Source organism: Erythrolamprus reginae, chromosome 5 (assembly GCF_031021105.1).
Source record: "Erythrolamprus reginae isolate rEryReg1 chromosome 5, rEryReg1.hap1, whole genome shotgun sequence".
In the NCBI taxonomy this organism is placed as follows: domain Eukaryota; kingdom Metazoa; phylum Chordata; class Lepidosauria; order Squamata; family Dipsadidae; genus Erythrolamprus; species Erythrolamprus reginae.
The window spans coordinates 100,668,879-100,684,631 of NC_091954.1; the positions used below are offsets into that span (position 1 = coordinate 100,668,879).

General features: G+C 40.7%; 1 protein-coding gene across 9 annotated transcripts in view; it reads right to left on the minus strand.

Annotated features, from left to right (window-relative positions):
- The window catches only part of PHC3 (polyhomeotic homolog 3), a 70,098-nt gene that overhangs the window by 53,831 nt on the left and 514 nt on the right, over positions 1–15,753 (minus strand). For 7 of the 9 annotated variants that reach the window (XR_011559243.1, XM_070753614.1, XM_070753611.1 and 4 more), the window contains exons 2-4: positions 8,560–8,707; positions 4,862–5,020; positions 1,460–1,537 (exon numbers count right to left, since the gene is read on the minus strand). Coding sequence is in view for 7 of the 9 variants with exons in the window: in XM_070753614.1 (XP_070609715.1) it covers positions 1,460–1,537; positions 4,862–5,020; positions 8,560–8,688 (366 nt within the window). In the remaining 2 variants the exon portion in view is untranslated. The remainder of the gene's footprint in view (positions 1–1,459; positions 1,538–4,861; positions 5,021–8,559; positions 8,708–15,753) is intronic. The other 2 variants (XR_011559244.1, XM_070753613.1) reach the window with 1 other exon arrangement.

Here is a 15,753-nt window from a genome sequence, read left to right on the forward strand (position 1 = left end):
AAACTTGACGCTGCTTGCAATAAAAGTCCAGCAACTTTTGGTAAACTGTAAATGTCATATAGTTTTCAACACTGAAAAAGTTGCCTAAATAAGCTAATGTAAAGTCAGCAGGTTCTCAGTATTTGAAGTCAGCGCTCTCAGTGGATTCTTTTCTCAAAGTTCCCATTACTCTTGAAAATTCTTTCTCCAAAAAAATCTAGCAAATCCAATATATATCTTCTCAAAAGGCGTGAGCCTATTTTATTCTTGCATTCAGAGTTAACTCAACTGGACCATTTTTCCAAAGCAAACATCTGCATTACTATTTACAGAATAAAGGCACTGAGACTTTAATACAGGGGTGCCAAACTCGATTTCATTGAGGGCCACATCAGGGCGGTGTTTGACCTTGGGAGGCTGGGGTGGGCGTGGCCATGAAGAACGTGGCCAATTTGACATCACTAGAGCACTCTGCCAGTGAAAATGGGCTCTCGAGGTCCATTTTCGGCTGTGATGGCCTCCTGCAATCCACTGCCAGTGAAAACAGAGCTCGGAAGGGCCACATGCAGCCCTCCCAAGCTCTGTTTGCATTTGCAGAGGAACTGCGGCCGGTGCTTTGCTGTTTCTTTGCCAGATCTAAGAATTCCGCGGGCCACATCCAGCCCCCGGAGCCTTAGAAACATAAACATAGAAGACTGATGGCAGAAAAAGACCTCATGGTCCATCTATTCTACCATTATACTATTTCCTGTATTTTATCTTACAATGGATATATGTTTATCCCAGGCATGTTTAAATTCAGTTACTGTGGATTTCCCAACCACGTCTGCTGGAAGTTTGTTCCAAGGATCTACTACTCTTTCAGTAAAATAATATTTTCTCACGTTGCTTTTGATCTTTCCCCCAACTAACCTCAGATTGTGCCCCCTTGTTCTTGTGTTCACTTTCCTATTAAAAACACTTCCCTCCTGGACCTTATTTAACCCTTTAACATATTTAAATGTTTCGATCATGTCTCCCCTTTCCCTTCTATCCTCCAGACTATACAGATTGAGTTCATTAAGTCTTTCCTGATATGTTTTATGCTTAAGACCTTCCACCATTCTTGTAGCCCGTCTTTGGACCTGTTCAATTTTGTCAATATCTTTTTGTAGGTGAGGTCTCCAGAACTGAACACAGTACTCCAAATGTGGTCTCACCAGCGCTCTATATAAGGGGATCACAATCTCCCTCTTCCTGCTTGTTACAACTCTAGCTATGCAGCCAAGCATCCTACTTGCTTTTCCTACTGCCCGGCCACACTGCTCACCCATTTTGAGACTGTCAGAAACCACTACCCCTAAATCCTTGAGTTTGACACCCTTGCTTTAATAGGTCAAGAATTCCAGTTGTTGCATAAACATAAGCATAAACAATGTGAATGTAAAGAATAAACACAGAACCGTATAGATTAAGAGGAATACTTTTGCTAGGCACTTACCGAGGTTTCTGACATGCTGGACTGCTGACTGACACTGCCATTAGGAGAAGCACACTGCCTCCCACCTGAAAGATTTGCCTAAACAGCAAGCATATCTATCAAATGAGTCATCTGCATTGCAAGAAAAAAATGCTTGACTAACAAGAGCGTACCCGCATTAAACTCAACGGCAGCCCCAAAGCCACAATTCTCACAATCACTGTTATTTGTGGCCTCCATTTTCTTTAGTTGGCTTACTATATCTCTTTCATATGTTATCATGAACTAACACGCCATGAAGCCGCTTCGAGTCTTCGGAGAGGGGCGGCATACAAATCTAATAAATGATAATAATAATAACAATAATGAATTCCATAGTGATTTCCTTCAGCCAACCAAGTGATGTTGCCGCAGTAGTGAGAACAATTTTGGGGAGGGGTGACTTGGACAGGATACTCTTAAAAGATAATGAAAAACTAATTGGTAAAATATATAAATTCTTGATTCGTTATGTGACAGAAGTGGAAATTGTAAAAGAAAATATGATAAGCTGGGGAATGAATTTTGGCTACACAATTGAACTAGAAAAATGGGAAAAATTAAGGACTAATAATTGGCAGATGACAAAATCGACTGCATTCAAGCAAAACCTATTAAAAATGTTTTACAGGTGGCACCTATCACCGGAAAGACTCTCAAAAATGTTCCCCAAAACCTCCCCATTATGCTGGAAGTGCAAAAAAGAAAGAGGCACGTTCTACCATCAATGGTGGACATGTGTACAAGCAAAAAATTTCTGGAATAAAATAACAGACTGGCTAAAAGAGATAATAAAAGATGAATTCGGGAAAAAACCAGAATTATATTTATTGGGTATTTTTAATTTTAAAAAATGGAAAAAGAGGTAAGATACTTAGTTATACACATATTAACAGCTGCCAGGATAGCATATGCCCAACAATGGAAAATAGAAAAAGCACCGGAAGAAAATATAGTAATTAAAAAAATATTGGACTGTGCGGAAATGGACAGGTTATCCAAAAAATTAGAGGGAAAGGAAGATTCAGATTATTATAAAATATAGTAGTGAGAACAATTTATGAATCCTCTCTTTCCCCCTTGCCCCCTTCCCTTGCTTGGAGCTTAAGAGTAGAAATGAAGCAGTAAATTTCTGGGTGGTAGAAATGGGAAAATGGGATTATATTTTCCAAACTTTTTATTTTATTTTGATATGCCACTTTCACTCTGTTGTTTAATACTGTTGGAAGCTTAAATATCTTTGCACATGCAATTATCATAGAAAGATACTGAATAAAAATGTTATCAGAGTATATTCTCTGATGGGACAACAGAGAAATGAAATTCACTGTATCAATAACACAAGGGATTAAAATAATCAGATATTCACAATTAGTGATTTTGAATTGTTACATTGTTTCAAAATGACAATCAAGTTGGTTCAGTCTCCAGTCTCAGGCTTCTGTTACTTGATAATGAGTTATTTCATTATTATTATATCAGCAGACCATTAAATTGCTGGGTTGAAATATTACTTTTTTTTAAAAATCACATCTTCCTTTTCTTGGCCATTTGTAACAGAGATAGGAAAATTGGGACCTTTTAATATTTATTTATTTGTTTGTTTGTTTGTTTGATTTTTATGCCGCCCTTCTCCTTAGACTCAGGGCGGCTTACAACATGTTAACAACAGCACTTTTTAACAGAGCCAGCCTATTGCCCCCACAATCCGGGTCCTCATTTTACCCACCTCGGAAGGATGGAAGGCTGAGTCAACCTTGAGCCGGTGATGAGATTTGAACCGCTGACCTTCAGATCTACAGTCAGCTTCAGTGGCCTGCAGTACAGCACTCTACCTGCTACGCCATCCCGCTCATTATTGCTAAAGTACAGCTACCAGCGTACCTCACTATTTCATATGCTGGTTGAAGCTATTGGCTATTAAAGTTCCACTGCTTTAGGTACCACATTCTGCTTTGAGGGCTATAGACAAATATTTATGGAGTGGGAGGAAGGCTGGAAAACTTTGCCTTAAAACCAAAGCATTGTAATATATTATTATTTAAACAACAACTGGACATTTCAAAATGTATCACAAATATCATTAACTGGAACTGATGGTCAATGATATTTTTTATCATCATCATCATCACAAAAGAGGAAATGAGATCACCATGCTGGATTCGTGCCGCCTTCTGCCGCACGAATCCCAGCGACCGATTAGGTCCCACAGAGTTGGCCTTCTCCGGGTCCTGTCGACTAAACAATGTCGTTTGGCGGGTCCCAGGGGAAGAGCCTTCTCTGTGGCAGCCCCGACCCTCTGGAACCAGATCCCCCTGAGATTAGAACTGCCCCCACCCTCCTTGCTTTTCGTAAACTCCTTAAAACCCACCTCTGTCGTCAGGCATGGGTGAACTGAGATAACTTCCCCAGGCCTATATTGTTTATGTATGGTATGTTGTGTGCATGTTTTTTAAATTATGGCTTTTTAGTTTTAATTATTAGATTTGTATTGTACATTGTTTTTCTATTACTGTTGTGAGCTGCCCCGAGTCTACAGAGAGGGGCGGCATACAAATTTAATAAATAAATAAATTTCGTATTTCATCACCAGTCGTGCGCTTCCCAAGCACCTAGGGCTGTGTGATGTAGCGGCGAATTATGTGTGCAACTGATTGGTGCTCTGGCACCAGTCCACCTGCCGCAGGCCAAGGTTTATTGGGGGCCTCCTGCACCCCCAAAATAAGACACCTGATCATAAGGCCGAGGCGATATTTTGGGGGGTCAAAAGAAAATAAGATTGTGTCTTATTTTGGAGAAAACATGATATTATATATTTTGTTGTTGCTGCTGTTTATTATTATTATTATTATTATTATTATTATTATCATCATCATCATCATCATCATCATTATTACAGTGTTCCCTCGATTTTCGCGGGGGATGCGTTCCGAGACCGCCCGCGAAAGTCGAATTTCCGCAAAGTAGAGATGCGGAAGTAAGTACACTATTTTTGGCTATGAACAGTATCATAAGCCTTCCCTTAACACTTTAAACCCCTAAATTGCAATTTCCCATTCCCTTAGCAACCATTTAGATTATTACTCACCATGTTTATTTATTATAGTTTATTTTTAAAAAGTATTTATTAAAGTCAGACGAAAGTTTGGCAATGACACATGACGTCATCAGGCGGGAAAAACCGTGGTATAGGGGAAAACCCCGCGAAGTATTTTTTAATTAATATTTTTGAAAAACCGTGGTATAGACTTTTCGCGAAGTTCGAACCCATGAAAATCGAGGGAACACTGTATCATCCTCCTCCTCCTCCTCATCATCATCATTACTATTATTGGAAGAATTAAGGTCAACTTCCTGATATTTTCTAATGTATCCCAGTCTTACCTGTGGAACATTGGCCAAACTCTGGAATGGAGTACTGCTCAAATGTTGCTGTTGTAAAGCTGCAGTTTGTAACATTAGGTGCTGCTGCTGAGCCGCATACATCTGCTGAAGGTACTGTGCAGCTGAGCTGGGGGGACGATGCAAGGCCTGCTGAATGACCTGTGGGGTTTTGAATAGCGGTAACCAGGTCAAGAACAAGAGATGGAGAAAGATCAGTCCTATCATAACAGCCACTTAAGCATGAGCATAGCCTGCACGTCAAAAGGAACTGCATCGCTGCCTTTGTAACCAGGAACATTTTACTTCCCCTGAGCAACCCACCTAATTCATCTGACCACTAAGTTCACTGCTAGCTCTATGATCACAGGCTTCCATGTCCAGCATCAGAATATATGGAAGACATGTGAGAGGTGGTGTCTGTGGATGGGGGAGTTGGGGTGATGAATGATAGTGAAATGGCAATTTCTAACAGGAAGCAGGAAGTGACAGAAATAGAGACATTTAAAAATGAAGCCAAGGCTCCAGCAACTACAGATCATCTCAACGAGGTTCGAAAGGTGAGCTACGTCCTTATGTCGATTCTTTCCTCCTGAACAATGTTCCCGAAAAGAGTCCACAGTACAACATTCGACATTTATAGACATTAGACAGCGGAGCAGCTGTTCACATCGCCTACCAGAAAGAACTTTTCACAGGATTCCATAAGACTGACATCAAAGAAGTGCATGCTGTTTCCTATCATTTATGCAAAGTCGATGGATCGATACCATCCTCTGCTACCATGACAGAAATAGAGATAAATTACAGCCCGCGTGGGCCATTATAAATCATTTCTGAGAGTCGATGGATTAAAGAAGAGAATGAGTTACTTTTATTACAAAACCAAGAAAATATAATTGAATGCCTTAGGAGGCATCTGAGATGCGTGCTACATCATTGAAACTAAAAGAGAATATAAAAGACAATATGGAGGATTTCAACAAGAAGGAAATGATGCATGAATGGTGTGGGAGGATTTTACATCATAATGGGTGGAGCTAATAAAACACACACACTGTTAACTATTTAATTACTGCATAGTTCTGAATAACTTAGAATGTCTCTGGGGCTGTCAATACTCAGCGTGACAGGAAGCACATTGCAGAAAGGGAAGGCAGTCTATATCAGTGATGGCGAACCTTTTTACCCTCCGGTGCAGAAAGAGTGTGTGTGCACGCTATCACACATGCGTGAGTGCCCACACCGATAATTCAATGCCTGGAGAAGGCAAAAACAGCTTCCCCTACCCTCCGGAGGCCCTCTGCAGGCCAGAAATGGCCTGTTTCCCAACTGGTGGGTCCACTAGGCTCGTTTTTCACCCTCCCCAGGCGCCAAAGGTTCCCTGGAACTGGGGGAGGGTAAAAATGCCCTCTGGAAGCCAAAAATGCCCTCCCAGAGCCTCTGTAGGAGCCAAAAATCAGCTGACCAGCATATCACATGAATGTTGAAGCTGAGCTAGGGCAACAGCTTGCATGCCAGCAGATATGGCTCCGTGTGCCACCTGTGGCACCCGTGCCATAGGTTCGCCATCACTGGTCTAGATAGAAAACAGAGGAAGAGAATTAGAATAGCCACCCTCTAGAATCTCTCAGAATGTATCTGTTAGGCTGAGAGCGGTAAGAATTTAGTCTGGCAAAATTCTGTCTGGTACAGCATGTCTAAGCAATGAAAGAATTGAACTCATTTTGAATTGTCCAATATTGTGTTTGGGCTCAGCCTGACAAGACATCAGTCCAAGACAAGTGGTGTGTAGTCACCATGCCACAAAGCCAAGCTGACAAAATATTAGCTCCACTGCTCAAGAAAGGCCAAATTTTTGACGCCAGTGCCCCCAGCTGAACTTTCATAAACATGGCTTCTCACAAATAATTGAAACTGCATATTTTAAATGGTTCCCCCCACCCCTCCCCAGTCCTGATGACTAAGTCATGGGAGTTGCCATTCCAAGAATTCTCGGCCTCAGGCTATCTTGGCTAAGAATTCCAGATATAACCCACCTGGAAGGTATCGGGTTGCAAAAGGCTGTTTTACTAACCTTGCACACAATACCACCGTTTTGTAAGGATCAAGCATTTACTTGCCAAATAGAAATGAACCGTGTTAAGTAACTTTCAAAATCTTTTGATTATATATGAACCGAATAAGCCACCAGTAGCAAAATTAGGATCAAAGATAAATCGGGGTTTAGAAGGAGCCTGGAAAGAACCAAGAAGTACAGAGATAGAGGTGGGATATTGCAAAAAAGAGAAAGAAAGAATGTGATTGAAAAGGATGAAAGAGTACAGGTAGAATTAGGTTTTTAAAAGCTAGGCTACGGTAATTATTCTTTATTTTCCTTGTAAACAGAGGCATATACATGGAGTCGAAAAAGTCAAGACAATGGCCACAACCATCGAATACAGGGGACTACAACTCGTGGCTTTGGAGTCACACGTGGTTCTTTCATCCCTCTGCTGCAGCTCCCTGTCGCTCAAAATACACAACACAACTGCCAATGTGCAATACCCACTGGCACACGATCTATTGAGGTTTTCGTCCCATCTTTTTTTCCAGTTTTTATTGCATGCAGAAATTTTTTTAAAAAAGTTTTCTCTGTAGCAGTTAATTGATTTCATAAATGAAACACACTATAGTGTGTCATAAAGCATAAAGTAAAAAGGTAAATATATATATACAGTAGTACCTCTAGATACGAGCTGCTCCACATGCAAGTATTCCAAGTTACAAGCTGAGGTGCGAGAAAAATTTCTGTTTGACACCCGAGCTCAAATTCGGGATATGAGCCGAGCGTCCACTAGGTGGCGCAAGAATTCCACTTTTTCCAGTTATCTCGGTGCGAAAAGCCAAATCTAAATGCATTCGTTCGAGATACGAATTGATCGACATACGAGCTCAGCTCTGGCACGAATTAAACTCGTATGTCGAGGTACCACTGTATATATAAATTACATGTTTTTTGCTGAAATTTTTAAAATTAAGGGAGACTAGGATGGCACCATTTCGGCCTTGTTCTGGCCTCATCAGCTAGCCACACCCGTACTGGGATTTGATCCGGCAGCTTCTGCCTTGTAAGGCAGAGAATTAACAGCTGAGCCACCAGACCTGATCCCTTCAGCTGTGTACCAGGGAGGGGGTATATATATATATATATATATATGCAGTGCTACCTTCATTTTAAATGTTAGATTTTTGTGGCTCGCAGTGTTTCCTTTCTGTGAAAGATGGGCCCAAATGCCTCTTTGAGTGTTTAAGGTTGCCGACCCTGCCCTATTTTGCAAGTGTATTCACAGTCAGTTTCTTTTTTTAAATTACCCCACTTCTCCCTATAGTTGCCCCTCCTGCTAAATCCAGAAATGATGGTGATGCCAACAAAGAATAGCAAGGAACTTAATTTTGTCTATGCTTTTAAGTAAATGAACTTAATAGTTCCCGGATCGCTATGGATCAGAACACCAATATTCTTAAAACTGCACATTTCCTGCACAAAATAGTTTGCAAGCATTTAATCTCTGCAGAACTCTACACAGGTTGCAAAGGGGGAAAAAACCAAGCAGGGAAAAGCCTGATCAAGAGTTCTTATTGAAATCACAGAAGCTGCATTTAATCAGAATCTTTTTAGCAATGATTTTCAATTGACAGTTGTTTCCTCGGTTAAATACCTGCACAGCATGTCGATCTGAGCCACTGTAGACAGATATCTGGGGTGATTGTGTACGGGAGGGGGAGGATGTAGTAGCGATGGTTGTTGTGCCTGTAGAAGACGTTGTTGTGCTTGATTCATTCTCCATAGTTGTGGAATGATACTGCCTGTGAATAAAATATTTTTTTTAAGAAAGCACCGAATGAATACCATATTCTTCTCCCTGGGCTCTAAAGAAAACTCACACGTAGGCAGGATTCTATATAGAAAACATAGCTCGAATTCCACAACATTTAATGATGCAAATCCAAATCTCATGCCTGAAGTTTTATACTAGAGAACCAGAATAACAGTCTATCTCAGTGATGGCGAACCTTTTAGACGTCAAGTGCCCAAACTGCGCGACTTTTAAATAGTTGTACCTGTTGTACAGGGGGTGGACAAAAAAATGGAAACACGTGATCTTTTGGCATCATAACGTTTGAACATGTTCAAATCAATCAAAACTTGGCATATTTTAATGGTTTTTTTAAAAAAAAATTCTGTTATTTGATATGTTTTTTTAAACTACCTTTTTTTTTTACAGAAATTTAAGGAAATTGGTTATTACCTTCTAAAAATGGCAGACCTCTCAGACTTTGTTGGTGCTCGAATGGCAGGCGCTAGTGTAATAGAAAGTGCCTGAATGTTTGGCATTTCAAGAGGTAATGTCTTCTCAAAAGTAATGACTGCTTTTGAAAGAGAAGGGAAAACGTCCTCAGCCAAGCACAGGTCTGGTTGAAAGTCGAAGTTGTCTGAGAGAGACCGTCGGACTCTATTTACAGCCATCACTATTTAGGACTTTTGGCCGACCAAATTCATCCTACGGTTCAATAACTGTTTCCAGAGGGGGATGCCATCTTTCAGGATGATAATGCACCAATCCCTAGAGCAAGAATTGTTAAAGAATGGCACGAGGAACATTCTAATGAAGTTCAGCATCTCATCTGGCCACCACAATCACCAGACCTCAACATTATTGAGCATTTATGGTTGATTTTAGAGATTCAAGTAAGAAGTCGATTTCCACCACCATTGTCTCTAAAAGAACTGGAGGGTGCTTTAACTGAAGAATGGGCTAAAATTATTTTGGAAACAATTCACAATTTGTACGAATCAATACCTCGGAGAATTGAGGCTGTATTTGCCGCAAAAGGTGGACCAACACCATATTAAAAGATATTTTGATGATTTTTAAGGTGTTTCCATTTTTTTGTCCATCCCTGTAGATGCTCTGCTGTTGCCAATTATACTTATTTATGCTATTGTCTTCTATGAAGTTGCCCCTGAAAATTTTGCACAGCTGATACAGGAGGCTGCCAGAAGGATACAGAAGGTTGCTATTTAAATTGTATTAATACAATTTAAACGGCATATACGTTTTGCCTTGGGAACAAACCACACTCAAGACCGTACATGTAGTGTTTTATTTTCGAGGGAACGGAAACAAATGGCCCACATTTAGCAAGTTAATTAAAATGTTTGAGACGTGATTTGAACTCAGACCTCCAAGTTTAATAGCGCAAAACATGCAAATTCATTTATTTATTTGCTTCCTTGTTTGTTTAATTGATTAATCCAAGGGAATGTAGGCGGCTCACAACAAAGAGTAAAACAAATAAATAATATTAAAAGCTCTAAAAACAATCTAAAACCATTTGAATGGACTCAGAATTAAATCCTGCTGTGTTTAATATTGCTTACTTTAAAGAAGTGTGCGCGGGATTACTATGTAAGACTAACGATCGTATCTGCATCATGCTGACCTATATATTATCAATGTTTAGCTGATCCATTTCTCCTGTGTGTTCTACTATGCCAGTGTTTCCCAAACTTGGAACTTGAAGATATCTGGACTTCAACTCCCAGAAGTCCCCAGCCAGCATTCGCTGGCTGGGGAATTCTGGGAGTTGAAGTCCAAATATCTTCAAGTTGCCAAGGTTGGGAAACACTGTACTATGCGAAGTGAACATGTAATTAGCTACCTGAAACAGGAATGTTATAAATCACTTATACTTTCAGATAACCTTATTAAATCAAAAACTGTCCCTTCACAACATTTTAGAGAAAATGCAACTTTTATTGCATGTAGCACATGCTGCTTGATTTGTGAATTGCAAAAATTAGCATCTATTGTTAAATCAATTGAGATACCTATTGTTATCATCATTTTTCAACTGCCACCTATCTAGTCATTTTTACATATGGCACTCATATTTAGCATTTGGATATTTTTAAGGGTTAAGAAACATTTTGCCTGCATTATGTACTGTATTTTCTATCGCTACCGAAATCTTTTGAGTAAAAAGTATATCATCCACGTTATAGAGGGGAATTGAGGTTGTTATATTTTTATAAACTGGATTAGGCTGCAACCCTATTCAAGAGTAGCATCCTATTAGATGCTCCTATTAGAAGCCTATTAGATTGCACAGAATAGGCCTCCTCCAGAGCCCGTCGACTAAACTAAACAATATAGGAGAAAATATTATTTTACTGAAAGAGTAGTAGATGCTTGGAACAAACTTCCAGCAGACGTGGTTGGTAAATCCACAGAGCCGGGGTGACGCAACAGATAGAGTGCTGTACTGCAGGCCACTGAAGCTGACTGTAGATCTGCGGTTCAGATCTCATCACCAGCTCAAGGTTGACTCAGCCTTCCATCCTTCCGAGGTGGGTAAAATGAGGACCCGGATTGTGGGGGCAATATGCTGGCTCTGCTAAAAAGTGCTATTGCTAACATGTTGTAAGCCGCCCTGAGTCTAAGGAGAAGGGCAGCATAAAAATAAATAAATAAATAAATAAATAAACAAATAAACAAACAAACAGAATGTAAACATGCCTGGGAGAAACATATATCCATCCTAAGATAAAATAAAGGAAATAGTATAAGGGCAGACTAGATGGATCATGAGGTCTTTTTCTGCCGCCAATTTTCTAGGTTTCTAGGTTGGCGGGACCGCGGGGAGGGCCTTTTCTGTTGCCACCCCCGGCTCTATGGAACCAACTCCCCCCTGCCCGATGTTCGGACTGCTCCCACTCTACTGGCTTTGTCGACAAGCCTGGGGGCCCTGATGTTAACAACAGACGTGCCCAAATTATGTTTGTTTGCTATGTATGTTGTTAGATTGATTGGGGTGTTTTAATGGGTGGTTAGGGTTTTGGTGTTTTATTTACTATCGTTGTTCGACTTCTTTTTATTATTGTACTACTGTATTAGTTTTTATTGTTGTAAGCCACCCTGAGTCCTACGAGATTGAGCTGCATAGAAGTCGAATAAATTAAATTAAATTGAATTAAATCACATAGAGGTACAGATGATAATGTCAGATGCCAAATTCTACCAACCTAGCCATCATTACAATGATCCGGCACGGCAGAAAATCAAGTCCAATAATATCAGAAGCATTACAGGTTATCTGCTGCTAGCAGATCATATCTCCGAGACCACCTTCTGCTGCACTAATCCCAGCGTCTGGAGAGGTTCCACAAAGTTGGTCTTCTCAGGGTCCCGTCAACCAGACAATGTCGGCTGGCAGGGCCTAGGGGAAGAGCCTTCTCTGCAGGTGCCCCGGCCCTATGGAATCAGCTTGCATCAGAGATTCGCACTGCCCCCACCCTCTACGGAGAGGGGCAGCATACAAATCAAATCAAATCAAATCAAATAAATAAATACATATCTTTTCCTCTATCCCTATATCGTTTCTTCTATTCTCTCATTGATATATTTTATTCCTATATTTTCTCTTCTCTTCTTTCTTTGATATATTTTATCTCGAGTGTATCCCCTATAACCTTCATTGTGTATTACAGGTATTGTGTTTTGAATAAAATAAACAAACAAACAAACAAACAAACAAATAAATAAATAAATAAATAAATAAGAGAACCAAAACTGCATTGCGATAATGGGAATCCGCTATACCAATAATGGTGGTAATAGGAATCCGCCCCTGGTTACACCAATTGTTTTTATACAATCCCTAAGAGCCGGGGTGGCGCAGTGGTTAGATTGCAGCTCTGCAGACTTCTTCAGCTAACTGCTAGCTGCAGTTCAGCAGTTCAAATCTCACCTCCGGCTCACCCTTCTATCCTTTCCAGGTGGGTAAAATGAGGATCCGTGAGCCGGGGTGGCGCAGCAGGTAGAGTGCTGTACTGCAGGCCACTGAAGCTGACTGTAGGTCTGAAGGCCAGCGGTTCAAATCTCATCACCAGCTCAAGGTTGACTCAGCCTTCCATCCTTCCGAGGTGGGTAAAATGAGGACCCGGATTGTGGGGGCAATAGGCTAGCTCTGTTAAAAAGTGCTATTGCTAACATGTTGTAAGCCGCCCTGAGTCTAAGGAGAAGGGCAGCATAAAAATCGAAATAATAATAATAATAATAATAATAATAATAATAATAATAACAACAACAACAACAACAACAACATGCTGATTCTGTAAACTGCTTAGAGAGGGCTGTAAAAGCACTTTGAAGGAATATATGTCTTAGTGGTACAGCTGACAATCAAGGAGTCCTGGTTTTCAAAGCACTATGAAGCGGTGTATAAATCTAAATGCTATTGCTAAATGCTACTGCTATAATAGGATTGTAGAAAAGCCAGCAAGTGAACAATTTCACTCCACCGCCAGGCACAGCAAATATAAATTTTAACAGCTGCTACTTTATCTCATCAGTGAGATCTAGTGAATGAGACCCGCAAGAATTTTAATTTTTAACCACAGCGCACGCTCACTTCATTTTAATTCCCATGCACTGAATCAAATAAAATCAGATCAATCCATCTAGCAACTCAGTCTTGAAGGGTTGCACCCAGGGGTGGGCAGCAGGCAGGACGGGGTGGAACTCAGTTCCACCGTCGGAAATGAAGATGAGTGCACAGCTCCAGCTGATCGGCGGCTGTCACTTCCTGGATTACTGGTCTCAGCTCAACTCTCCTTTTTTTCCCTGCTGCTGCTGCATCTGTGCTCCTTGCTTTTTTCCTCTTTCCTCCTTCCTGGCCTCGGACGAGCTTCCCTCTTCCCTGCCTCGCTCCCCTCCAGCCTCATATGGCCACCTCCCATCTGAGATGCAAGCAGAATGCATGGGTGAAAGCAGCGTTGGCAGTATTTATGCTTCTGGCAGCACCGTTCGCCTTGCTACCCAGCCTGAGACTGGGGGGGGGGGCACGACCCAGGAAGCAGAGCATGGGAAATGCAAAGCAAATTGTCACCCAAGCGAGTGACACTGGTAAGGTTGTCAGTCAAGGATTTAACAGTTCACTTGAATGATGATCGTTCAAGCCTCTCCCACCTGGTCACATGGCCAGCAAGCCACTCAGACCCAGTCACATGACCATGAAGCCACACCCACAAAATAAGCCACACCCACAGTGTGGCAGTAAAAATTTTGGCTGCCCATTACTGGGTGCACCTAGGACTGCATTGGTTGCCAATTGGTTTCCGGATGCATGTTGGTCATGACCACAAAACCATGCATGGCATCGGACCAGAATACTTGGAGGACCACCTTCTGCCACATGAGACCCAGTGACCGGTTAGGTCCCACAGTCAGCCTTCTTCAGGTCCCATCAACTAGACAATGTTGCTTGGCGGGACCTAGGGGAAGAGCCTTCTCTGTGGGAGCCCCAGCCCTCTGGAATCTGCTACCCCAGGGATTCGCACTGCCCCCACCCTCCTTGCCTTCCGCAAGAGTCTGAAGACTCATCTATGCCACCAGGCTTGGGGTCACTATACCCTCGCTCCCTGGCCGACAAATGTATTATAAGTTAGTTGAGTGAATAAGAATGAGTGTTTTTTTTAAATGGTTTTAAGTTTTAGATTATTAATTTAGATTAATTGGATATATTGTTTCTTTATATGTTGTAAACCACCCCGAGTCCTTGGAGAGGCGAGGCATATAAATCCAATAAATAAATAATAATACTGTAATAATAAATAATAGGTGTGTGCCGGGTTTCTCTTTCTCCCACGAATCAGCCTACTTTCCTTAGCTAAATTTTTAGACTTTTAATATTAATTTGTTATTTTAGACTTTTAATATTAGATTTGTTACTGTATATTTTTTATTACTGCTGTGAGACGCCCCGAGTCTGCGGAGAGGGGCGGCATACAAATCTAATAAATAATAATAGTAATAAATAATAATAAATCAACTGCAGAAAAAACAATTGCTGCCAACCTGTGTTCCATTGAGGACCTGTATACTGCATGAGTCAAAAAGAGGGCAGTGAAAATATTTACTGACCCCTCGCATCCTGGACATAAACTGTTTCAACTCCTACCCTCAAAATGTCACTACACACCAAGACAACTAGACACAACAACAGTTTTCCCCCAAATGCCATCACTCTACTAAACAAATAATCCCCTCAACCCTGTCAAACTATTTACTAAGTCTGCACTACTACGAGTTTTTTCATCTTTCCTGTCATCCATTTCCTCCCATTTATGACTGTAACTTGTGGCTTGTATCCTTAAGATTTTTATTAATATTGTCTCCTCATTGTTTATTTGACCCTTATGACAATCATTAAGTGTTGTACCTCATGATTCTTGACAAATGTATCTTTTTCTTTTATGTACACTGGGAGCATATGCCCCGAGTCCTCGGAGAGGGGCGGCATACAAATCTAATAATTAATAATTAATAATAATAATAATAATAATAATAATAATAGTTGTTTGTACTAAGGACAATCACACGTGGCCAATGGAGAATTCTATTCTATTCTAGTCTATTCTATTCCTATTCTATTCAATTTCTATTCAATTTCTATTCTATTCCTATTCTATTTCAATTCTATTTCTATTTTATTCTTATTCTATTTCTATTCCATTCCATTCTAATTCTATCCTATTCTAATTCTATCCTATTCTAATCCTATGCTATCCCATCCCTATCCCATTTTATTCTATTCTATTTCTATTCTATATGCTGTAAGCCACCCCAAGTCCTCAGAGCGGGGCGGCATATACCTTAAATCCAATAAATAAACAAATAATAATAATAATAGCTGTGCGCAGGGTTTTTCTCTTTCTCCCAGGACCCTCCTGCTTTCCTCAGCTAAATCATTGCACGTGGGGGCTGTTCAAACACGGGTCAACTTTCATTTCTGGGGGTCTCCCAATACTAGACTTCGCACAGCAGGAGGGGTTGTCAGCGCCTTTAAAA